General features: G+C 35.9%; 2 protein-coding genes across 8 annotated transcripts in view; one reads left to right on the top strand and one right to left on the bottom strand.

The window, feature by feature from the left end:
* The first annotated feature begins 548 nt into the window (after positions 1 to 548).
* Positions 549 to 26,426, top strand: part of LOC115246195 (upstream stimulatory factor 1-like) — a 56,848-nt gene continuing 30,970 nt past the window's right edge. The window contains exons 1-5 of one of the 7 annotated variants that reach the window (XM_029824857.1): positions 551 to 961; positions 1,087 to 1,462; positions 1,547 to 1,699; positions 1,798 to 1,926; positions 20,134 to 20,356. In XM_029824857.1, coding sequence (XP_029680717.1) covers positions 924 to 961; positions 1,087 to 1,462; positions 1,547 to 1,699; positions 1,798 to 1,926; positions 20,134 to 20,280 — 843 coding nt within the window. In that variant the 5' untranslated portion in view covers positions 551 to 923 and the 3' untranslated portion in view covers positions 20,281 to 20,356. Of the gene's footprint in view, positions 962 to 1,086; positions 1,463 to 1,546; positions 1,700 to 1,797; positions 2,124 to 14,744; positions 14,764 to 16,497; positions 16,538 to 20,133; positions 20,357 to 26,426 lie in introns of those variants that run through there. The other 6 variants (XM_029824860.1, XM_029824862.1, XM_029824856.1 and 3 more) reach the window with 6 other exon arrangements.
* LOC115246199 overlaps positions 2,450 to 26,426 on the bottom strand; it is a 128,659-nt gene continuing 104,682 nt past the window's right edge. Inside the window, exons 13-25 of the mRNA XM_029824866.1 lie at positions 22,939 to 23,053; positions 19,834 to 19,961; positions 13,864 to 14,262; positions 13,182 to 13,284; positions 12,688 to 12,879; positions 11,109 to 11,314; positions 9,968 to 10,068; positions 8,260 to 8,576; positions 7,613 to 7,984; positions 6,995 to 7,357; positions 6,634 to 6,847; positions 6,184 to 6,426; positions 2,450 to 6,023 (exon numbers count right to left, since the gene is read on the bottom strand). Coding sequence (XP_029680726.1) covers positions 5,884 to 6,023; positions 6,184 to 6,426; positions 6,634 to 6,847; positions 6,995 to 7,357; positions 7,613 to 7,984; positions 8,260 to 8,576; positions 9,968 to 10,068; positions 11,109 to 11,314; positions 12,688 to 12,879; positions 13,182 to 13,284; positions 13,864 to 14,262; positions 19,834 to 19,961; positions 22,939 to 23,053 — 2,893 coding nt within the window. The 3' untranslated portion in view covers positions 2,450 to 5,883. The remainder of the gene's footprint in view (positions 6,024 to 6,183; positions 6,427 to 6,633; positions 6,848 to 6,994; positions 7,358 to 7,612; positions 7,985 to 8,259; positions 8,577 to 9,967; positions 10,069 to 11,108; positions 11,315 to 12,687; positions 12,880 to 13,181; positions 13,285 to 13,863; positions 14,263 to 19,833; positions 19,962 to 22,938; positions 23,054 to 26,426) is intronic.

The following is a 26,426-nucleotide window of genomic DNA, read 5'->3' as shown; positions in this document are numbered from 1 at the left end:
AACTTATCAGCATTTTTGAATGAAGCAAGTTTAATCGCTTTGAGAGTGATTAAACCCAATTTACGATGAATATATATTTGATCAAAAATAGGTATGTATTTATACATTTTGTTTCAAGAATAAGAAAAAAGTAAAAGCAATTTATTGTAAATATTTTCTACACGTTATATATTTAAAAATTAGGAAGAAAATGATTAAGAAAATTTATTTAAGAAAATTTATTTTATGTCACATGCGTATATACATAAAAATACTTCAATAATAACTTATTATCGCTGTTCGTAATATATACTAGAATGACAAAACATCACGCACACCGTGATAAAATATTAATAAATCCATAATATTTTTCCGCCATTTTGATCCACAATTATGGATCTAACACACACATGTATCAACCGGTTATTTTACCGTAGCACCGAAAAGTGAATCTGGCCATGTAGTTCCGCCGGTTCTAAAATGGATCTAGTTGACGCTACTGTACCACCTAGAAAAAGTGTCTTATGAAAAACGGCGGCGTGACTTCATTCCGTTGATAAAACAGAATTCCTTTAATTTAAAAAAAAAAACGTCACTTATATAGCGATCAATTGCTCTTCTCCTATTGCAGATTGACAATTTTAATTTGTCAAGTCTTTGTTTTTACGCAATAAGACATTTTCGGTTAAATGTATTTTCATAATAATCTAAGTATGACCTTATCCTAGTGAGGACGCTAGTGAAGTGCACATAGAGCAACACAGAGTTTTTCACGCTGTACAAACCAGTGCAAATTTCCATAAATTTCCGCAAGAAATTATCGGTCTTTAATAAGATCTCATCTATAAAGTCGTCTATAATTCTTTATATACATCTCCTAATATATTGTCATATATATTATATTAAATTAATAATCATAAGAATGTTTATTGCTTTTTATTAACATGGAAGTTGCTAATCACATCGATACCATTGACGAAAGGTAAATATATATATTCTTTAATTCTCTCAGAAACAGAATTTATGTCTGTTATAAGTTTGTTTGTTTTTTTTTGTTATAAATAAGCTCTCTCTTTCTCTTGGCAAAACAAAATATTTGTATTACAGTGCAGATGAAAATACAATGAACGACGAAGCTATTGGTGTAGTTTTGGAAGAGGCAGAAATAGTGGACTGTGATGCTGAAGTAGAGGCTGATGATGACAACGTACAATATCATCTGTATGCAATAAACAGAGGTGACAATACAGTGGCATATAAAGTTATGCAAGTCAGCAACAATCACAGAGAGAACAATGAGGTTTCGATAGCCACCCCTGTAAACAATACTGTACAGGTTGTGGCTTCTCCATTAAATGGACAATTCTACGTACTCAGCAATGGCAATGATGTTGTAACGTCGGAGTCTGCAAGAGCTGCCACACCACGTGTAACTAAACTGCAGATAGAAGGATCCCAGAATATTATCACAAACGTAAAAAAAGTAAATTGTTTTATATTATTGTATGGTATTTTATATTATTGTTATTTATCTATTAAAAAAATTAAAGTTATATTATATTTATAGAGGGATGAAAGGCGAAGAGTAACACACAATGAAGTTGAAAGACGCAGAAGGGATAAAATTAACAATTGGATTTCTAAATTAGGGAAGCTCTTGGCAGATTGTGATCAAAATGTTAATAAAGAGGGAGATGCAAAAGCGAATTTTGAACCACAAGTATATTTGCAAATTTTTAAATTATTGTATCAACAATTTGATAAAAATAAGTTTTCTATTATTGTTTATAATGATGATTCCCTATAATCTGTTTATAGAGCAAAGGAGGTATACTAGCACGAGCTTGTGAGTACATTACCGAATTAAGAGAAGCTCAAGAAAAACTATCCCAGAGTATGGATGAAAATGCACAGTTGATAGAAGAAGCTAAGACTCTTCGACAAGTTGTAAGTCAATTGAAAGATGAAAATTCAAAATTAAAAGTCCAAATTTCAAAGCAGGGCAATGCATTTATACTTGGTACTTAGATTAGGATTAACATTGGACAGAGCAAAATCGTTTTATTAGTGTTATCTTTTGTCAGTATAAATATATCTTTTTTTTATCACATTATACAAAGAAATAATAAGAAAGAAAACATGAATAAAGTGTAATAGTTACAAAATGTTTATTTACATATATATGTGATATATATATATATATATACACACACACATATTCATAATTGCAAAATAATGACAATCATATCATATAACGTTCTACTGTACATATCATAAACAATAATTATTTATAACACGAACAATTTGTTTCGCAATGACAATTCATCAGCGAAATCATTAAATTAGAGAGATATACAAATATACAAAACGATATTGGTTGAATCAACAATTAACTATACGCGAACGTCAGATATATTGCTTAATAGTAAAGTTCACTTAATTGCTACAAAAAACGTGTTAAAGTTGTTTTTTCTAATGAATAGATCTATGTTATTTACATTTGCAAAATACATTTATATATATATGTACAGAAAACAGAGCGATACATATGATATCTCTGTGCCTTTTTTCTTAGATCATTAGTGTAGTTAGAGATTTCGCTACAAAAAAACTGAACTTCACTTTTCCCTTGTCATCAGGGTATGTATGTCGTATGGTTATCGTTATCAAATCTCAGGGAAAATATACGTTTATATAACCGCATTATGTGTACATAACAGCTTAAATTATCATAACAATAACGCTTAGTACAATACTTATTGCTTCAAAGCGCATTTCCTTAAGTTTTGTGCAGATTTTGCCTGAAGATTTCCAAAAGTAACAATTTCTAGCGGGGATAGATAGTATCCTCCAAAATATAAATTAATCAATCATGTAAGATATGTTATTCACTTGCCAATATATGGGAGCTTGTGAGTGCGAGGTACGAACTTTCACGTATTTCGATTACTTGTCTGTCGTGAAATCGCAAGTATAGTTCTCATGAGTGTGGAAAGTTGTGCTTAATCGTGCATTACTCGATATCGCGCCCGAAGACAACACAAACGTCATTGAAAGACGCTTGTAAAACAATTTAAAAGACGTTACTTGAACATCCAAGAAATGTTTTTTGTAGACTTTCACGTTGTTCGGGATATCCTCACTATTTATCTTTAATCTCTATAACGAGTTACATCTGTTTCTTATACTTACGTTGGCCATTATTAAAGCGGTCCAAGTGTATAATAGCAATACTTATAAGAAAAATCACATTCAAGAACCAATAAGTAGTCTTTCCTATAAAAATAACTCTGAAATGAGTTGGGTCCAGCAACAAATTGCGTCTCTCCTAAATCTAAACATCAACAGGCTAATGATCTCTCTGTACAGTAGGAATCTTGATCCATTCATTTTATCATTATATTGTCCTCATCGTATATAGTAAATTACGCGTTGTCTCGAGAAACAAGTAAAAATATATCTTTCTGTATGTTACACAAAACGTAAATATCTCTTCTCGCCCAAAGTTGTACCACACATTCGCCCACGCAAACGTCAAAAAGACAAAATACTTTAGTCTTTCGAAATAGAGAAAATCTGGAGTACCGATCTCCTTTTCTATTAAAGATCGGGTCAAATAATTCTAACGAACGAAGACATATTTCTTTAAACTTATTGGCAGTGTTAGAAACTTTCAGGATCCGTGATTAAATTGTTGAAATTGGTAGATCGAACATTTTGCCAAGAGACTGCATACATATATGCATATCATTATAACACAGAAATTCTTCTGTTGGGCTAACTGATTCTCTTTTCTATACAAGAGTAGAAAAACTTGAAAGATCTTCTCTCGATTATCATTTTTTCCCTCTTTTCTTGCTTTTTTTAGAAACTCGCGGCTTCGTATCGCAGTCGAATAAGGAGGCGCGATATGCGAATATTTAATCTAATCGCATCTGTTGTATCTGTATAATACTGCTGCTGTGTTGTTTTGCGGAAACAAAATTTTTTTTCTTTTTTTCGCTCTTGTTTCATCTTCTCGTCTCTTTTTTCTATTTCCTCGCCGATCGTAACTCCGTACAAACTACTATGAGTATTATAATTATGATGCGAAATAACGAACATTAGTTAGGCAGTAAGTTACCTTGTATAGCTCGCGCGCTGGAGATTTCTTCTAAGAAATACATCTACATTTTCGTTGAGAGAAAAGTGGTGTGCGGAATCGGCGAATCAGAATTTTTTGCAAAACTAATCAACACGGATTTCCTGATTGAACTTGCTAACACTTGCACAGAATTGAATGTGATATTATGGTGAGCTTTCTCGTTGCATCTCTCTTACATAAAATTGATCGATAACACTCTCAAAATAATCAAATGATTTTAACAAAGTTTATGTGACGAATTCAACTTAGAAATTTCTTAATCGATCCCGTCGCATTTCTCTCTCAAGATTACAACCGGTTTCCTTCTGAAGAAGCATCTCGGTCGTCAGTCTTTCGATTATAATAAAAAATACAGCCATTTGATACGTACCATCCATAGCCGCTCGATCCAAAAAGCGATTGCGCGTGTAACAATACATATCTATTATGGTTCATCGGCGTTTATCATCAATTCGCGATGTAAAGAGTGACTAGTACTTTCTCTTTAGTACCTTAAAAGCCCGCTATTGACTTTATATATTCACTATTTACTTCTCTAGTTCTCTAATCTATCCGCGTGTCTGCTATTATTAACGATAGTTTCTAATGTTAAGCATCTACAAAATCGATTATACACCTTCCTCTCGGCTTGTAACAAATTCTTTCTTCTCGGAAACGTCTTTCTGGATAATGGTTCTCGAACTGAAGATTGACAACGTCACATCGAGAACAATATCATATGAAAAATGATCGAACATTAGTTTCGGACCTGACACAGTTAGGGAATCACTGATTTAGACATTCCTGATTCCCAGATTATAGACATAATGAACGATTTTCATTAATTTATCGTGTTTCATTAATCCATTTGCAAGTATCTAATTTGGATAATGATACTATCTGTTTGGTAAAGAAGCAGGATTGGAAAGTAACACGTTACTTGTAACCGTTTTACCATTACAGTTATTTTTTTCGGTAACTGTAACGGTAACGGCGTTACAAATTTTGTTTGTAACGGAAAAAGTAATTTCGTTAACGAATAACGAATTTAACAGTTACTTCTATCGTTACTTTTTTCGAATTTACTCGGTACAATTTTCATATAAAGGAACATATTGATCTTATATTTAAAAAAATTGTACGTAAAGCTTGTATTAAATATAAAAAAAAAACGAAAATTGTAACGACTCGTTACTTTTTAAAATTGGTAACGAATAACAGTAACGAGTTACTTTATAGAAAAAAGAACGGTAACGATAACGAGTTACTTTTATAAAGTAACTTTTCCAACCCTGTAGAGAAATACCTGTTTTCGTGAGAGAGGCAGTGAATGAAAGATCGTTGAAGTTTTTCGTGCTTTTGGATCGTCATGCAGCTCTCTACAGGCTATGATCATGGAATCGATGGCAATTGCTTTTCCTACTTGAGAAGAAAAGGTGTATTTTGTAGGACAAAATTTTCACTTTTGAGTTATCTAAATACCTTCGTACCGTACATTTGACGAGACGCTGTTTGTCCTCGGTGCTACGAAATTCTAGCGATCAAAATATGGATCGTTCATCGACCCACGGAGAATAGTACGATTCAATCTATCGCGAAATGAAAAATATTACCCTGATTAAAGTATCGATTGATAATGAGGATCTTTTTGAACGATTGCTCAAAAAAGTTTCTAAACAATCAATATTGAAGAACATTTCATGCCAAAATTCCGATAGGATGATACAGCGCCGTTAGTCGCAGTTTTACAGGTCAATATACGGTACGAAGGTAGGCCTGTCTCAAGACGGTTGAAGCCGCGTGCTTTTTTTGCTGCTACCGAACGTGAACCAGGTGCCAACCTTCCTTCCTAGCGAGTTGGTGGTGCCTTGTGCGATCATAGTCGGCATTTCGTACGTTGATTCCCTCTTATACGTTTTATCTGCAATATTATCAATTTAATATCAATTTAATAAAAATCAAATAAATTAAAATTAAATTAGCTTTAATATAAAGCGAAGAAATAGTTTAGGAGGGAGATTCTCTTTTATGAATTAGCTGAACAGACGCGATAAGTGTACATATGCACGTAGCAAGCTTACTGCGAGGTTTGATCGGCGGCCTATTTTGCTGCCTACTAGCAGCTAGCCTGGCGAGCTGTCGGGCCGCCGCTGGAAATTCTAATCCGTCGTTTCTATCCTGGGCTACTAGTCTTCGTTCTTCGGCCATCGCCGTTAGCCACCGTCGTTTCTCCTCCGCTGTGCGGCAACAAAAAAGCAACCACTTGTCCCGGACACAACTATATATTTTCAAACAGTGCCTCACTGTCACCCCCGATTGAAGATCTACGAATAAAATTGATCGTTGACCTTTATTACGAATTGCAGTCAGTATCATATTAGCAATTCTTATATCTCTCAATTATTTGATAATATCACTTGCTATAATATAAAAGAAAATTTTCGAAAACTACATTAATTTGCTGTCATTTTTATTGTGTAAGAAACATTTTTCAATAGTTAAAGTTAAATGTCATTTTAATAGTTCGTTACCTTTTCCATCGGGTACATCGATGACCTCACTGGTGTCGAGATAGATGCGACCTTTGTAGACATAAGTATTGCGCTTAAGAATGTCTTTCTTGCAATAGACCAATTGATGATCAAAAAGGAACAGCGTGATATTGTTCGTCCACATGCCAGTCTTCACTCTCATCGCCTCACCTTGATAAATCAGTTGCGACGAAACTTCTATGAGATCCTCACCCTGTGATCGATTATTATCGATATTAAACATGCATTTCAATAATTGCTTTAACAAAAGATTCGCACTTATTAACGTTACCGAGATGATCCGAAACGCAGGCGAATTTCAAAGATAGTTTTATCTCTACAATCTCGAGGAGTAACGCACCTCCCAACCTTCTACGCGCATTTGCCACGCGGCCAATTTCTCCAAACTCTCCATCCGCCTTTTTCTCTCGTTGATGAGTACTGCAACGCCTCTCATCGCTTCCAAGGCCTCCTGAATCTTGTGATAATCTGGATGATCGGTTTTCGTATACTTCAGTAGTTCCGCCAATTGAAGGGGGTACTTGCATATTCGTTGGACGGGCGTCAATAGATACCCATCTAAGGGGATCTCTATGAGGCCTCGCATTAGCCGACAGGCTTCGAAGAATTTGCTATAACGATTGTGCTGGTAGAGCTCCTGTAGAGTCGCTGTCGCCATCGGATGACTGTTGCAGTATTCGGAATACATGCGAAAACCCGCTCTCTAAAAGAATCATAACAATACGCTTGCGTCTCGTCCTTTAAATTTATCTAAATATTCGAGAATTCGAAACGTATGTGAAATTGTAGAAAGTGATTTCTTTAACATCTCGAACACCCTTTTATCAGCAACACTCTTTTACTCTTTTATTTTCAAGAAAGTCAAAATGCAAAAACTTAAAAACATATTGGTCTCATCGTGAAGTACGGAATTATTAGAGAAGAAAAAGAAAAAAGTAAATTCAATAATACTACTAACATGATTGAGAAAGCATTCGCCGACGCAGCTTTTGTGCGGCGCGTTCCAGTCGATACAAGCCTCGAGATCTTTCAGAAACTCCGACTGAAAGTCCAAGAGCTCCTCGAGGTTGATGAAGATCGTTTCAATCTGCTCTTCGGTAAACATGTCCGTGCGCCTGCGACATTCCGCGATATAGCCTTCGGCTACATCACGCAGGACCTTGACGAAGTCGCGTTCAGTCTGGACGAGTTCGCGGACCACGCTGGTTCTCACTTGCTCGTTTGAGAGCAAGGAAACGCTCGTACGTCTTCTCAGCTGAGTGCCCGAGGATCCCCCTGAGGCTATCGCGGCCAAACAATCTTCTACCGTATCCTCTTGACTCACTCGCAGCTGCAGACATATTTATTTTAGTCAAATTCTTATTATATTATTTAATCAATCATGAATAAAAAATTAAAATAATGTAAAAGGCAGAGAGATAAATAATAGATTATATATATAAAGAGATATATGTATATATATATATATATATAAAATAGAAAAAATGGAAATAGAAATAATTTATGATATTATACTAATTTAGGATTATACTCTCTAGAAATAAAAGGCGCGTAGTGGACATAATTGATTCAAAATCAAACAAATTCTCATTCAAAAATATTCACCCTGACAAAAGCTGCCGGAAACCACCCATGTTCTCCTCTGCAGCTGCCCCACCACCAATCTTTGTCTAACGTATCAAGGACGTCGATAACATCCCCCGCGCGAAAAGCTAATTCCTCCGGCTCCATCGCCACGTGGTCCCAAACAGCCTCGGCCAAGATGACGATCTCCTCGTCCATTGTCTGCTCGAATGATTTCTTCTTATCCGTCAAGGAAGCGATCGAGGATTCGGAGTCGGACATCATCTCGTCGTCAGATGTGCCGGCTCTTCCATCCTGCTCGTCCTCGGATAGCACATTGCCACCGGGTAATCTCGCGCCTATTTTTTTAAAAATAGAAAATTTCATTGTAATCAAGGTGAAAAAAAAAATATATATATATATAAATCTATTAGTCTTAATGCGAAGCACACAAATCTCCCCAATCGAATGTTGATCCGATTTTCGAACTTAAATACAAGTAAAAAGAAAAATAATAATTAATTGATACACGTGATTATGCTACGTTTTTGAGACATACATATTCCAAAATTCTCTCCCTAAAATGACAGATGTCAAAGATTTGGCTTTTTTAAAGGAATGTCTTCCCCCGCCCCTCTTTTAATTCTTACAAAAATTTTATTAGAGCGACAATCGATAAATAATTGCAGAAAATATCCTGTAACGTAAACGATATTCCGCTGGATTTTCGCTTGTCAGCATTCCTCTGGAAGTTATTGCGACAACAAGCACGTGATCTCCGGCCAAAAACCGTCCACCGTGCAGGCGTGAGCGGGAAAAGAATGAAACAGTTTTCATGAGATTTCTCGAGAGATGGTAATCGAGTTCGCCGGAGTACCTCCTAAAAATTTAGTTAACCTCGGATATACGCGAATTGATCGCACCCATGAGAGACGACGCCTCTCTCGAAAGCGAGAATGCGGAGTAGTGTTCTTACGAGGTTCTCTCCGGCAAACTCGTTCTTTACTACTCGTAAAACAGAAGCGTTTTCACACGAAGCAACGTTTTTACAAGGACACGGAAATCATCAGTACGATAATTATACAGGGATATTCCTATTTCTTACTCTCGCAAATTCTTTCTTTTTTTCTTACAAGGGTGCATTCGACGATAACACAGTGTGAATGTCTGAACAATGTCTTTACGGGGGAATGCATGCTCTGAATACTCTTCAAGGTGATGTCTAGAGAGAAATCAGAGATCTCTCTAGTACACTGTGCACTAGACGTCATTATAAAAAGTTTTCTACTGGCGTCTAAAATCTGTCTACCCAGCAAATGTGTTTTAATATTGATCTAATGATTTCGATTATTGCATGAAATTACTTTTTCGAGACAAAAGAATATAAAAAATTGGTAAAGATTATTTTACTTTTCCATCATTATTTAAAATTTTCTTTCTTATTTATTTTTTTACATTACACATGTTACATTATGTTGATTAAATTTATATGTATATATATATTGTATAGTGACAATCTAAAGATTTGCAGAATTAATTTACAAGTAGATAAATATTTTCGAGAATATGACGACAACTGCTGATTCAAAACGCGAGAAACGTGCAACTTGGCGTTCTCCAAACGCGATAAGAGAATGGTTTACGCATGTGCTTGGTAGGCAAAACAAAAAGAACGTGATCTACATTAAAGAGTTCAAAGTCTATCTTTGAATTAAGAGAATAATATAGTGATGTGAAAACACACACTCACCTGTAGTTTTGGTGCGCATTAATGGCGAGAGCTGATTGATTCCCAGTGGCTGGCTAAGCGAGCGTCTCAGATTTGTCCGAGAACTCCTCCCTTTCGCGTTACTGGAGCGCAGGAAAAAAAGAAAACATTAATTCGATATTAATTCGCTTTACCGCTATTACCGCGTTAACGTGCGGCATCGGACGAAAAGGTTAACAAAAGCGTGTATTCAGGTATTAAGCATATCGGTACAACATTCAGCAACAAATTACAGTAGGTAGGTATAATATGTATATAGATATATATGTATATATATATATAGTACAACATGACAGGGTATATATACGTATGTTACGCGTGGCAGATCAACTTTTTACTGGAGGAAAGATTAAGAGAGAAGGTGGTTTGTTATAATACCCATCTACCTACCACTAGTCTCCCTCGATTTACTGGAAAGGTTCGAGAACAAAGAGTTTCAGTTTTCCCAAGTTGTCAGTTACTTTTCAGGGGTTTGTTGGTTCGAGATGTGAATTACGATATAAGTGTCGCGTTTGTGAGAGGAAGTCAAAATTGTTACTGATTCGAAAATAAAAAAAGCAGCGAGCGCGTCAGGCTAAAGAAAGTTCGGCCGTGCGGCTAAAGAGAGCGAAGTTAATAAGCGTTTGATATGTCTCTTTATTATTATTTTTTTCTTTTATTGCCTCTTTATTGCGACACTGCTAGCTTTTCATACTTGCAGTGATAGCTCATGTTTATCTCGATTCTGGAAACCCAAAGAAACGTTGTACGGATTTTTTTATAAATAGCATAAATTTAAAAAAATTTTAATATATATAGCTTTAAAAATGATTTAAAAAATTCTTAAAGTTTTGCTAATAGAATTCGATTAATTGTTCAATCTCTCATTAGTGAAAATTGCTTCGAGAGTATTTCAATCCTTTATATTACAAATTTCTTCTATTAAATTTATATTGCCTTATTAAAAGTTTTCGAGTGAAATACTAACAAAAATATATCTCGAGGGTCCAAACGCAACGATTATCTGGGTTTCCCCCAGCCGTCATAAGGGGCCGTAAGTAGTTCGCAGATGGCGATGGTTTAATGAGGCGTTCGCGACAAGGGTTGCTTGAACATTAAACGCATTTGCGGTAATTGAACGCACCTTCTGAGCGTAACGATATCATGGGAAGAGTGCCTCGGGCTGAGCCTGGGCGGCCTCGTCTTGATCGGCGACGGAGTTGACAGCATCCTACGATAATTGTGAACATATCCCGACCTGGTGTCCCATTGGAGCAGCCTCTGGCCTCCTAAATCGCTGTTCGTACGACGCACATGATTGTGTCGCGATGCGCGGCTTTGCAGATCCGCCTGGAACAATCGCGCGAATTCTGTTAGAGATTGCGAGCCACGCGCTCAATCCGTTGATCAATTAATTTGTCGCTCCGAAAATGGAATGCGCAGATTAAGCGAATTCCTCTTTCTTTCTGCAATACTTGACGAATATAACAGCATATTCATGCATTATCAGCAACAAAATAATAAGGAATTAAAAGTTTAATCTCACGTGTATATCACAAGTGCACTTGACGTTTTTATTTAGTTCTTATCCAAATAACGTGGGTCTCTCTCTCTCTCTTTTTCTCTTTGTGTTGGATTAATAAAATTATCTTCTCTAAAATTAATTTTTAATTTTATAATTTATATTTTTAATTTGTATTTAGATTTTATGTAATCTTTTAGTTCTATAATTAATTTCAAATATTATTCCTCAAATTCAATAATTGTAAGAATTGATTTTTGTGCAAAATGCGATTGATTAATAATACATAAAGCAATATTTAAATGTGCACAAAATGAAGCAAATTGCTCAGATCGAACATAACGACATCAGGAATTAAATCAACGACTGCGCGAGTTGCTCTATATCAACTAATGATGAGCGCGTTTCCTTCTCTGGTATCCTGGCGCTCGTGATATAAAAACGGCTATCGCAGAACGGCGTGAGCGAATCTCTTTGCGAACGTGGTCAAACCGTACACAAAGATGACTAATGCTGTCGTATAGAGGAAACAGTTACAATCATAAATCCGATAAACGCCGTGTGATTATCATGTTTCTATTAAGGAGGTATATCCGTTTGAAGCCTCGAAAAATGAGTACATTTTTAGATTTTTTGCAGCGACTTGATAAAAATTTTTAATTCCTTTACAATATTAATACAATATTATTAAATACTTAAATAAAAATTTTCAGTTTAAAAAAAAATTTCTTTTTAAAGTTATGGGAATATTTGTAGAGCTCTTGCAAATTTTAGATAACTGCACGGTGTGCATGAAAACGTTCCTTTATCATATCCGAAATTAAAAATACAAGTTTTTTTTTATTAGACATTAATAGCTATCTGCTATCTAAGCATTTTTTCAAAATTTAAAAAAATAAAAATATAGCAACGTGTTGAAAAAAAGTTCCGTTTCTTTCAAACGGATAGTGCCCCCTTAATAACTAATGTAAATTATCGCTTGTATTCAAGAGGAACCAGATTCAAAATACAAAAATAAAATACCTTGCCACCGCAATTGACAAGAGATCGATTAAAAAAAAGAAATACGCTAAAAATTTTCATGCAAGGAATTGATCGTGTCTTTATACGAGCTGAAACATTTTCTCGTGCGTGATTATTACTGCTATAAGTCGTTAAATTGTGTTAGCTGCAATGAGATAAGGAAAAGAACAAAGTTTACCTTGAACTTGTCAATCAGTATCTGGTTGATGAGCTCGGACTGGGGCCGCGATTTATCAGCAACTCGCCTGCGAAGGGCTGGAGGGCTGTCGGTGTCATCGGGAACATCGTCCGTATCGTGGGACTCGGAGCTGTCACCACCCCCCATCATTCCACCGCTACCGCCACCAGTCAACGCTCCACCAGATACCATCTACGTCATTTGTGTGTACGAAACGTTGGTGATATTTATTCCCTTCATACGTTAGCATTTTCTTCGTTGAGTCGAACAGCACGAAAGAGCCACGAAAGATATCAATCGTTTAAATTGTTCAAAAAATATTTAAAGGACATTTGAAAAAGAGAGATTAAGATATCTTTTTAAATCTCTAAGATTTATTTTGCACGCCAAAAACCATTTTAATCTCTCAAACGTTCTGAGATGTCATTCGAATGTTTCTTTTCGAGCTTTCGCGTTATTTGAAGAAATGCAGGAAATCGCGTCTTTTTTCTCACCTCGATTTGTATTCCGCTGTCTCCACTGTTGCATTTTGCATTTCGGGCGGCCTTGTTACCTTTTTTCCTCTCTTTGCTACTTCTCCAGACGAGTGGGCCGAATCTAAACATATTCGGTCAAGTTCTAGTCAAGCTTCTCTCCTCAAGACAAATGTTATTAGAGTATTGTACTTCTTGTATATCAAACACGTGTAACTCAATTCGACAATTTATACTTATTTATATATAATCGAAGTTGAATAAAATTTAATCTTATTGGATACTCGGGGGATGTTTGGGAAAATAAAGAATTATCTTTCCATAATATCAGATACAGCTTCATAAAAAGTCAAGCTATTAATATTTCGATCTGTCATTTAATTAGTTATTAAAATTAAGATTGACAGAGAAAATTTTGTAGTAGTTCCTTTTAGATAAGAATTATACAGAAAAATGTGAAATAAACATTCCACGAGAAATTGATCTCAGTAGAAATAATATGAATATGACCCTGTTGTTTTTCCTTATGATAATCTTGCATTAAATTGTATGAGACCAGCTCTTTCTATGCTTCAAGCACGAATGAAAAATTCCGTTTACCTACCGGAAATTATGTGCGCTTCTATAACAACGCGATATCCTTAGGATCTAAATTTAAAATCATGCCCGAGGTATTAAAGAGAGCGAGGGACGCGATACGAACCGGAATTTCTGATCATTGCTAGAATCGTCTTTGTGCTGGTTGATTTGCTCGGAGGAGGTTACGGGAGGTGTCTCCGTGCCCTCCTCCTCATCCAAGGGCCCCGAGCCGTCATTGTCCTCCGCGGGACATTCCTCGTTGCTCTCCTTACTGCCCTTCTTGTGGAACCTCAATGAGAAGCTCTTACGGAATTTCTGCAACACGCTCTCTTGCTGGCTCTGAGCGCGATGCGCAGTATTCTGACTTCCGCCGGTGGGCACATTGGCGACATTCAGGACGGAAGACGGCTCTTGTAGTCTGGTATGGCTGACCAGAGGAATCGTGGCCTCGGCCAAGGGATGCTCGGTCGTCACGTGGCCTCTCCTTGCCCCATCGTCCTCTTCGTCGCCGGACCACTGTCGGCTGCAAGTAGAATTTTCTATATTTTTGTTTTATTCATTTTTCAATAAAATAAGTCAAATGAGAGGAGAATCGGCGGGGGTTCAGTTTTCACAGCAAGAAATTTCCAATCTTCCATATCTGGAATTGATTCTGGAATTATCGAGTTCATTCCCGTTCTTGTCTAACTTTGTCGATTCGTTTTAAATCTCGTGAGAGTCACCGGAATTAAAAAAGAAAATGAATTTCTTATATATAATGAATTAATTCTGAACGTTTGAAACTAAAGCGGATTTAAACTATAATCCAATAAATTATAGACTGGATTCTGAAACGTAAAGTTGAAATATCTTTCACATTTAGCGTATATAGAAAAAGTATAAAAAGTGATAAAAGGATGCAAATTTTTACATTGTATAAAGAATATTCGATTTTGATTTAGATGTCCAATTTCATAGAAATGAATTTCCGTCGATCCATCATCTCATTTTATCTATTTTTTGTAGAGTTTTATTTGAGACCGACCGATGGTCCCCGGCAAAAATTGATAGGAGACAGCTTCGCGAACCACCTCCCATGTTCTTGCGTCGCGAGATAAAGCGTCTCGCATAAAAATTCAACGTCGTTTCTCACTGCGCGGAAGACACGACGAAGATGCGGGATCGATAAATCACGAACGTGCACGGTCGAAAGTGCAACGGGAATGCGTGCGCGACCGTGGTTGACAAAGTGACTATCCGAAACCGAACAGCGGAAGCGCATGGTTGGCGTATGCGAAAGAGGAAACCGGCCAAAATATTTCGCAAACATTTTACGAATGAAGTTGCGTTAGCGTTTCTTTTTCGCGAAATTACCACCGCGGCAATTTTATTTCCTGCGACGTCGGGACATTGTCTTCCGCGCCAACAAGTGTACAAATTACATCGTCCTAGCGCTAAATGTATAAATATATTTTTCGTAATACGATCCTCCCGTGGTGCAGTGTTTCGGTGCAATTAATATAGTAAAATTGTGCGCGAATATACTTGTTTATAATAGGCCGCGAAGAAATATTTAATGATTTTAATTGCACACCTCGCGGTTGTTACGAGGAAAGTTGTTGTGTTTTCTACGAGGAAAGTATTTTCATTGTATTAACTATTATAGTGTAGGTATTTTAATAATCTACGCTAGAGGCGCAATTGCTATTAATATCACAACGTTAATGAAGTACTGTGTTAATGAATTATTGTATACAACGCGTCCCACGAACTGCCTAACAATGATATTCAAGGAAAATTTAATGTTCAATTTATCAACAAATCTGTTGTTGAAATTAAAATTAAAAATTTACAAGAAATTTCATATATACGGTGTCCCAATTTTTTAAGAGATTCTTTTAAGTAAACTTTCTTGGTTGATCTTTCCTTAATGGAGATGTCGAGAAAAATTACATTCACACATTTCACTTTTTCAATATTCAATATATATTATATATATTTTTTAATTTCTAAATTAAAATTTAAAATATAAAATCTATTCTTAAAATTATCTAAAAAATATAATTTTTCTGCTAAAGTTTGTGATTGGCCGAAAATCTCTTATATATTTAATTTGTGAAAATGTAAATTATTTAAAAATTACAAGAACCTTGAAACTCTCATCGATAAATATTTAACATCTTAAATCTTTGCCAAAAATTTATAGCGACAGATACATGTCTCATAATTCTGCGTCTAACAATAAGTTAAGATGATTGAATGTTTCCAAATTATACAAAGAAAAGTCTTAACGATCTAAATATAACTTTTTAGAGAAGCAATTGTGTGTGTCACAATGGACGGACGTGTAATCGTCTGAGTCAGTTTAATCGGAATCACGCACCACATCATGAAGGATATTTGTCACAGACGATTGCTTTCCTTTCGTGCCAATCCTTTATCGTTCCTTGTCTGCGAGCGTAATCCCCCGCACATAAAGCCGCATCCTGCACTCACCGATGTCACTTTCTATTACATCGCAGTCACGACTCGTGTCATATTATCGTAAAAGCCACTTTGATATAAACCAAATCTCAAAACGTTCTAAAATTTAATGGATTTCAATAACGTAAACGTACGTGCGATTGAATCGTTTGCGAAAAAAGAGAATACAGCGCACAATCCCGACAGCAATATAAATTTCAAAATCAATACATGATAATTTCTCGAAACAAAAAGAATATATTTTGTGTCGAAAATAATGATACTAAATGGAAATAAAAATCATTTGTCTGCGTAGGATTTTGCGCGAGACGTGGTCACTCAATGAAAACTTTTGAAAAAAAAGCATCTGGCAACCGCTTGAAAGCGAGACATATACAGGAAGTGCAGTGGCCAACGTTCCACCGGCGACTGACATGAGCTCTCGGTGTACGAGGGATCCACGACCGTGTGTGTGCGAACGTACACGATCCATGAGCTCTTCTAGGAACAGATTTCGGAGAATCGATTGCATCGGGTCGCATCAGGTATAAGGCGAGGGATGCACGACCTCTTATACCCCGCGCCTTCCACCCTCTCTCCTCTCTTCTCTCTTTCTCTTTTTTTTTTTCTCTTCTTTCTTTCGGCGGCGTTCACAAAAGGCACCATTTATCCGTGTAGTGACAGAGGACCTACCTTTCGTCCTTTTCTTAATCGGCAGGACGCCAACGAAGCGTTCGGAAAACGCAGCGTTTGATGTCTATACGTATATAAGAATGTTTAAATTGTGTGGGGTCTCTGAGAAAATTGGGAAAATCGATTCTGCACTAAATATCCTGACATTTTGACACATAGTTCTAATTCTGATATTATCGACGTCACCTAAAAAAACAATTTCACAATGGATACGGAAATATATACGGTTGTTCATGAAATTGATCAAATGTCTCAACAGTTTATAATTTTTATATTTTTTATTAAAAAGATACAAGTTATATTTTAAAAATAATACGTTATTGAATAATTTTCTAAATTCTTCGGAACACTTGATCAATTTCTCGAGTCTGTAAAATGTACTGTCAAATTCGCTTAGAAATATTTGTTTAATCTCTTACACATCATACCATTTCACTTCTCTGACGCGAGAGAGAAACATTTAATATTAATATACTGAAATAAACTGGAGTAGTTGTACGTCCCGAGCGCAGTTTATTACATAGCGTTACAACGTCGGGAGTAACGCGGAATTAATCAACTTCCGTATGATGGCGGAAGATTACGAGAGGCGCGGGAAAGTATCTCTTGAATTTATTCCTTATCAAAGGGCTAGCTCTTCTTAGCGGCGAAGTAAAAGAGGCGATTCTTCACCGAGAGGAAAGAAGTGGTTGGGTAAAAAGCCAAGAAAGGGCGTTTTCTATACAGCTTTATAATTAGAGTGTTCTACGGTTACGCATATGTGTGGGCTCGTATAAAGATGTCAATGCACCCCAGGTAGGTCATTCGAAATAACGCACACCCTTCCCTCGGTAAACATCTCTCTTTCTGCGACAGGCACATATACACATACGACGAGGAGATCGGTAGATTGCGGTAAAAAACGCGAAAAACGCGGCACTCTTTCTGGATCACAGACAACCTTTGACGCGGTCTACCTTTGTCCTCTATCAGCAGGACATTTTTTAATCATTTTTTCTTCTGTGGGAGATCTTTTTCTGACAGTCACTTCTGGGAGGTCCCGTTTCTTTCTCTAGGAAAATACCGGCGATAACGAGAGAAATGTAATCGCGCGAACAATTGACGCGATAAAATTGCAAAACGTTTTGTGTTTTCAATTTATTTCGAAGAAACGCTTTCAATGTACATCTTCTAATTATCTTGCCGTAACATCGACCTCGTTTTAATTTCTAGACCTTGCCAATGTTTTTAATATTTTGATACGTTTCTGGACTTCATCGCGTCTTTTTTTTTTCAATTTGCAGTTTCTGTTCGTTATTGCAATTTCGGCATTTTCGTCGTGGGTGAGACTGACATCCAATAAACGATTTTGAAGAGTGCCCTTTTCTCGACAAGCGAATAAAACGGTGTCATCGATTTTTTTGCTGCATGCACGATCTTTAATAGACTTTCGCTACTTCTTCTCGTCAAATATTTGGCAAGGTGTTTCTGAAGATAGACTTCAAGTTTACTCGCCTGACACTTTTTATGAAAATCGAGACGTAAATCAGAATCACAAGGATCAGCTAGAGTCATTCAAATTTCGTGTAATATTGTATAAATATTTACGTGAAATATAAATTATATTTGCAGGTTATTAAAATCTTGATAAATCTTGATAAATAAAATAAATATTAACGAATAAAACATCCAATTTACTTACACTTAATATCGAGTCATTTATCCAATTGAATTTTAATCTATTATGATTAGCATAACTTGTTGTTGATTATATTAAAATGTGCCGATATTAGAAACAATAAATTGTTGTCTTTTTTTCTGTATATGCAACATAATAATACTTAAACAGAAAAAATAAATCATTACTGTAATGAATTCGCAAAGCAGATAAAATTATTAATTTATTTCACTAAATAATATAATATCAATATTTGATTTCTAGAAAAAAAGAGAGAAAAAGAAAGTTCGAACGCATATTAAAAAGTCTTAATGAGTATACAGATCGCTATCCTGACAACTTTGAAGAACTCCTCGATGTTTCAAGTACGCTCTCTCCTACAATAAATTATTTCATTTCTTTCACGAACTTTTTCAATTTCTTATTCATATAATTCGACTCGCATATTTGCACACAGACACACACACATACACAGAGAAAATTTTTTTAGGCAAATAAATTCACAGCTTTGACAAGAATATCATTATCGTCTACGTCACGTATCCGGAATATTAGTCCATGCGATACAGTCAACTGTCGCGTTCAATACGAAGGTTGATTATTTACGATGTTGCTTGTAGGTTCAATTTCAACAGAATCGTACAATATGTTAAGCGCGAACAAAGTGGATAGATTTCATAAGCCGGCTACGAAGGCAGCAGTATTTATGGGCAAGAGCAAAAGCGGAAACATGTATCGGCAGAATAGCTGCAACATATCATCGTGTCGAGGGAGATCGGAATGAAAATTCTCACCGTCACCTTTGTCATGACCACCCTTCGTGTCGCTCTTTTTGAACTCTTTTTGAGAAAATACGGTTTCCCAAGAGGGCACAAGGTGGGAGGTTGCCACCCACGCAACATTTTTATGTGCATATTTTTACGTTTCCGCGTCAGAAGGATTTTATGTATGTATAATGTAAGCTAAGATGATTTTTTTAAGTCGATGCAATTTTTGTACAGTGATACGTTGTTTAGGTTCACCGAAATCTTCCAATCACGAGAGAAATTAAAGGGATTATGATAAATACATTAGAAATCTATACACAATAATATACAAATTAACACACTTTTAATAACAATTAAAAAATTGGACCGAACTCTTTAATGTGTGAATATTAATCTATATTGAAAATGAAATATTTTATTCTATTATTTAATTTACAAAAAAAAAAAAAATGCATTCGAATTACAGATTTTATAGGATAATATAGCGATAAATAATTCATGAATATTAATGCTAAGTCAGTTTATACACACTTACCTATCATGATTTCTATCTAGAAGTGCCGGGGTGCTGGACGCTTTGATCCGCCGTTGAGCTTTGTTAAGACCGGGAATTCGCCTTCTCTCTCTTCCGGCATGGCCACTCGTTCTGTAGTCGTGCAGAGGCTGCAATAAGATATTAACAAATCAAATAGCAAATTGATGAAGTATTAGATGATCATTCAGATAATTTCCGAACAATATAATTCATTTATCGATAAGATATTTGCCTGTTCCACCTTTCCCTTGTCTATAGTCTATACCAATAGACTGACAAGGGGGTCATATTTATTTTCAGATGCAAGATGAGGTGCGCATAGGAAGCATGCTTAGGAGCACACTAGTAATGATAACTGATAACCCGAGAAAGCTGCGTATATATCTTTCCCACGATTCGACTAGGCACGCACTAGAATGTGCTTGGTCATTCATACCTTTATATTAGAATCGATATCGAGGGTGCTTTGACCGGGTTACTCAATATTCAATATTGCTAAACTTCGCTATATGTGGCTCACCAAGCAATTGGTCTTATTTAAGATCGGTGATTCGTTTTATCGTTGTATCGATTTTCTTAACGCTGTTGATTTTCGTGGTTAATAAATCGTAAATAACAGAATTTTAATTTATTTGTAACTCTTTTATTTAGGAAATGAAGAATGATTATTTATAGAAATGCAAGCGATAACAAATCACGATATATAAAATGTTTAATAATAATTTATTTGATAAATTGAATATGTGGTATTTTTAGCCAAAAAAGCTCTCTGAAACAATTTCTCCTTTATTTACATATTAAATGTTTAAGTGCGTATAAATGATAATTAATGACAGTTATAATAATTATTCTAATATTTCTTCTCAGCTGTAATTTATTGATCTATTCACATTATCGACTCAATGCGCGGATCGTTGCAAATTATACTTTATTCGCGCGATAATGAAAAGCATTGATTTCATGTTGGTTTCTATTCGGCCTTTTATGTGTGCTCTCACGCTAGATGGAAAATGAAAGGGATGCAAACGCTATCGTGCCACCAAGCTTGATTATATCTCTGCAGCTGTCTCGCCACTGTGCGCGACGTTTTATTAATTAAGATTCCCATGCGGCGAGTATATATATATATATATATATGAATAAATTTGCATTCCCGCGACTTGCAATTGTTGACATGCATTCTTTAAACATTTCATTATAATCGCATTTAATTTAAACCGGATTATGGAAATTTGAATCGAGTTTTGTTAAACGCTCTTTATTTCAATGGAAATTTCGTTTAACATTTACATACTCCCAAAAACTCGAAAATCTGTCGTTAATTATGATCTCGGTCTGCTTTTTGCTACGTGAAAGTCCACGTTAATTTTATCAAGGAATCTGTTCATCAGAGAGAAATTATTTTCCAAGCTTTTCCGCGAATTATCCTGGATAAATGTCTAAGCGCGTTCAACCTACAATAATCAAGGCGCGCGATCGCTTTTGTTCGTACGAATATTTCGCGCATATCATTGTTAAAAGTGTGTAAAGCGCATAGCGAGACTTCTCGCTTCGAAACGTCCGTTTCCGTTCGGTTACGCAAACTCGCACCGTAAACCGGATAGCGTCAGTACGAAACGACACGTCGCGACGGACGTTAATAACGAATTGACGCACACTGTCGTCACTGCGGATGATACATGCAGGTTGTTGGCAGCCAGTCGCGGTATACTACAGTCGCGTGCAGCAGGCGCGGCGTGCAGCGCAGAGAATACATCTCTACGCATGCATCCACGACCGAAATGTCATCCGCAACGCGGCCCATTATTCATGGTGTCGCCGATCGATGATCACTTCCGCGTAATTATCGATCGGGAGTCCGTGACAAGTTCGAATATATTCGTCGCATATTTAAATTATAGCTTCGTCGGATAATGTATCTCAGCTTCCTGACGCGACGTCGGAGATATTGGATTCTAAGGAAAGCTAGCCGGAGCGCATGACGAATGAATCGCATTAGCGTAATGTATATCAACCCGTAATTCTGGGAAAACAGGTAAACGGGTTCTTATATAATGCCGTAATTGGGTATATCAAATGCACCAAGCTGTTACCATCAAGAACAGTCTCTTTAAGAATATGTTACGAAAAGAAGAAAATTGCAAATCCCGCCGATAAAGAACAGGTAGATGGATTCTTATATAATTCTGTAATCGGATATATCAAATGTATCAAACTGTTACCGTCAAGAACAGCCTTTTTAAAAATATGTCACGAAAAGAAAAAATATTACGAATTCAATCGGTGAAAAATGGAGATATACGTTCAAGTTGAGGATTAATGGATTCTTAACGTACTGTTATTGACAGAATTGAGAATTTCTGTCTCCGAAAATCTTTCTCTCGTCATTTTTTATATGCACATGTAAAAAATAAAAATTAATGAAATTAGACATCACGTTACGCTTGGGCTTACGCATATATCGTGGATGTCGCCAAAGCCCGGAAGATTAACGGCGCCGCTCGTGGTCGGCTTAATTAAACCCGAGAATGTGTGTCTCACGCGTGACTAACTTAACCATCGTATAGCAGTAAGTTTGCAGGTTTACGTGGATACGCTAGAAATAGTCATTCTATGATTTATCATATCGTTGTGTAACCAGTTCTTATAGTATCTCGTTGGATATAAAATATATATATCAATTTCATCCTAGGAATCAGTTGCATTAATTTCTCGGAGAAAACGAAACATGAAAATTCGTTTTATTACCAATTGCTGAGTTACTTTCCAGGGATTTTCAAACAAGTAAAAAAACATATTATATAACATTTTTTAAATTGATCTCCTCAAGTTCTTAAAAAACAGATTAAATCTTTATTTTTTAATGTACGTTTAATAGTATTTGATTACTGAAACTTTTATCGATATTTCTCTTATTAAATGCGAATGAATAATTTATCAAATAATATCAGTTTTTATTGCCACAACCAATAATAATGTCATTGATTCAACTGATCTCTCTCTCTCTCTCTCTCTCTCTCTCTCTCTTTCTGGCATAAATAGCCTGCAGAGCTATTGTTATTAGACGCAGAAAAAATGTCATCCTTGCGGGATTAAAGTACTTACAGAAACTGGAGCTGTGTGAGATGTGGCCGCTTCCTGCACGCGATGAAGTCTACTGGGGCTAGGGCTGGATCGCTGGGAATCTTGCCCGCGATGCCAAGATCCCGACTTATTACTGCTGCAACATATAAACAAAGAAATTCATTTCTTCTTACTGCAATTACAATTCACATAAAAAAAATGTTTATTAAAAATTAGCAGTAATGATGTTTAAATATAATCAAGATTCTTATATGAATGACATTCGAAAAATCCTTATTTTTGCGATTGTTGCGATCAGATCTACGACGAGTTTGCAATAATTGACGGTTAAAATATCGCGGGTCTTCATCTCTGCGTTGCTAACGTAATTAACGTTATTTGATATGTCCAGAGCTGATAATGAGTAAGAGAGGTTCAAAGACTTATTCATCAGTACGCGAATTGCTTACGCTTACAGTAAGATTGTATAACGTAAGTGTCGTTATCTCAATTAATTCACAGATATACACACATACACATACATAGAATTATCGTTATTGATATCGAATTGCAGTACGTCTGATAGGCACGATGCGCCATACGGGTGATTAATCAATAATCACGACAGCGTGATATGTCGCTTGAATCTTAATTAATGGGGTCGGAGAAGCAAGGTAGAACTGAGCACAGATGTAGCATACGTCTCGGAGTTACATATCGTTATCTTAGTAGGTCACATCCGCGAGCACGGTACGAAGGGCAGGTTTTGCGTAATAAAATTGCATTATATTAATAATTCACGTACTTGTTTTAATTGCGCGGAAAAATGATTTTCCGTTTCGCAATCGTGCAAAATGGATATGCATGTCGTAATCTCACATTTTATAATGCATACGTCGCTGTGAAAATTTCAGTATTATCGATCAAAACATAGTTATTATACATAATGTGTTCTGAAACCGCATAGAATGAGAGTGTGTATGTACGTGTGATCTTTTAATTATACAAAAATAATAATCGACGTGACATTTTCTCGTGGAAAAAAAATCCGTTTTAAATCATATCGAAATGATGAAAATAACATCCGATATATTTGAAACATTTTTAAAAAATTTATATGGGACAGTTCTGAATATTTATACATTACAAAGAAATTATTATTATATAACAAATTTATTTTATAATAGATTTTGTGTTATTTTTATTATACATTGTTGTTTGAAGAAAAACAATATTTTAATATAAACATTGTTTCTTCTATCAAATTTTGTATTTTAATAATTTATTTTCTATTGTATGTATATTATATTACATGAAATCTTTCATGTCACAACCTTTTGATGAATAAACGCGCGGGAGTGAAACGGAAGTATTATATAATTAATAAATGCGTTTTCCTTTGTCGACGGGGACGATTGGATCGCCATTGATTGCGGCTTTCGCGACCGGACGAGAAAAACATTTTCGTAATAAATTACGGTGGAGCATCACGGCTTATCGTTCTGACGCGATAATGGGTGTGATGTTGTAAGTTATGGGGTCAAGGGTCGTCGGGTACGATTTGTACCAATGTTCGTTTCGTCGATAACCTCCCTTACAAAGACGGCGATTAATCGTCCCGATTGTCGAGCCGCGAGACAATAATCTAAGATTACGTATAACACATAGTATACAACGACATGGATTCGGCTTTCTATTCGAATCTGGCGATGCGTCCGTACGCAGAATGCATACGCATAGGCGAATGCAATTTCTCTAATATTTTCTCCTACAATACTTATTCTCATTACGCGCATATACCCAACTCGCTGCTTTCTCCTAAAGTTCTAAACAAATCATGAGCTTTTGCGATCGTTTTGATAAATAAAGAGCAAAGAGAAGCATTTGTGCTTGATCTTCCTCGCATGGGATCCAACTGGCTACATCGAAGAGGAGAAAATCGGTCCGTGAGAGAATCAGTGAGTTCAGATCAGAAAAAGCGTGAGAGATAGAACTTGAAATGGCTCGGGCTCGCATTCTCACGCAACCACGTTTCGTTATTCGTGCATAAATACATTCTCGTAAGTCGTATTAGAAAATCTACGACAACAGGTATGACATACCGATCGTCAAAGTCGCGGTGAAAGGCGATAATAAACGCATAGCCTCGAATGAACGAGTGCACTCGAGCCGTTCCCGTTGTCGAGGAGAGAAGAAAAGAAGAAAAGCCCTCCCCTCGATAAGAAAGTCCCCGAGAGATGACGATGGCGAAGTAGCGACCGCAAAAGCCGACTGTGCCGGCAGGTCACGATGTGCTTAGCCACCTGAGAGTTCATCGATTTATTCCACTTTCTATATGTCGACCAAATGCGCGAAACCAGCGCGAAATTGTCTTTCCTCGCGCGCGATGGGAGCGGTCGGCTATCGTCTATATAAGGAACGGATAAGATTTATTTAACCCCTTCGTAGATGAGCGACATGTAGCTCTCGTCCTTTTGCGAGAGATTAATTTTCGATGTTGACTCTGTTCGCTGTCATGTTCCTTCTCTATTCTTGGCTGCTGTCAGAAAGGCGACGTACAAGAGCGCTCGCTAAAGTTTTCTTTATTTATAATTAATCGTGCGATTGTAATATAAGATTAACAGTAAATCGGTCATAAAGAGAGATAAATTATAAATCAGTAGTATTATTGAAATATTTAATTTAATTTATTATTATTTATAAATATTAATAGATTTATTTTCAAATATAGTTTTTGAAATTAGAAGAAATGAAATATTTATCATAATTTTTTAAGATTTATTTCTCTATAGATAAATATGAATTAATTAATTAGTGCTGTTTGTGCTTTATCTTGGAATTTATTACACAAAAGTATATATTAGGTCTACCGGAAAGTTTTGTCCGTTTTTGGAATAAAACAAAATACAAATTTTTATTACCGTCAATAAACTTTATTAAATAATGTAATTGCCATTATTCGGAGAAGTATTGTCAGCAACTGGATAATTTAAATACAGCAGTCCAAGAAAAGAGGCCGGCGATGTTCAATAGGAAGAACATCATACCGCATCATGATAATGCCAGGCCACATGCTGCTTTGGAGACTCGTCAAAAAATTGCAGAACTAAGCTGGGAAATTCTGTCGCATCCACCATATTCCCCGGACTTAGCACCCTCCGACTATCACTTGTTTTTGTCCTTACAAAATTTTTTGAGGGGCAAAAAATTCAAAAATGAAGAAGATATCAAACAAACACTGGTTCAATTTTTCGCATCAAAAGATAAAACATTTTTCGAAAAAGGGATATACAAATTGCCCTCACGCTGGCAAGAAATCATTAATAATAATGGCAATTACATTATTTAATAAAGTTTATTGACGGTAATAAAAATTTGTATTTTGTTTTATTCCAAAAACGGACAGAACTTTCCGGTAGACCTAATATAATATTTTCTGTATAAAATATTTTATATGTATATATAAAATATATAGAAGAATAGAGAAACGAAATCGACTACATATTCATATTCACGAATCTCGATTAAAA

Source organism: Formica exsecta, unplaced genomic scaffold, assembly GCF_003651465.1.
Source record: "Formica exsecta isolate Colony F162 unplaced genomic scaffold, ASM365146v1 scaffold140, whole genome shotgun sequence".
Taxonomy (NCBI): Eukaryota; Metazoa; Arthropoda; class Insecta; order Hymenoptera; family Formicidae; genus Formica; species Formica exsecta.
This window is presented reverse-complemented; position numbering and strand designations above follow the sequence as displayed.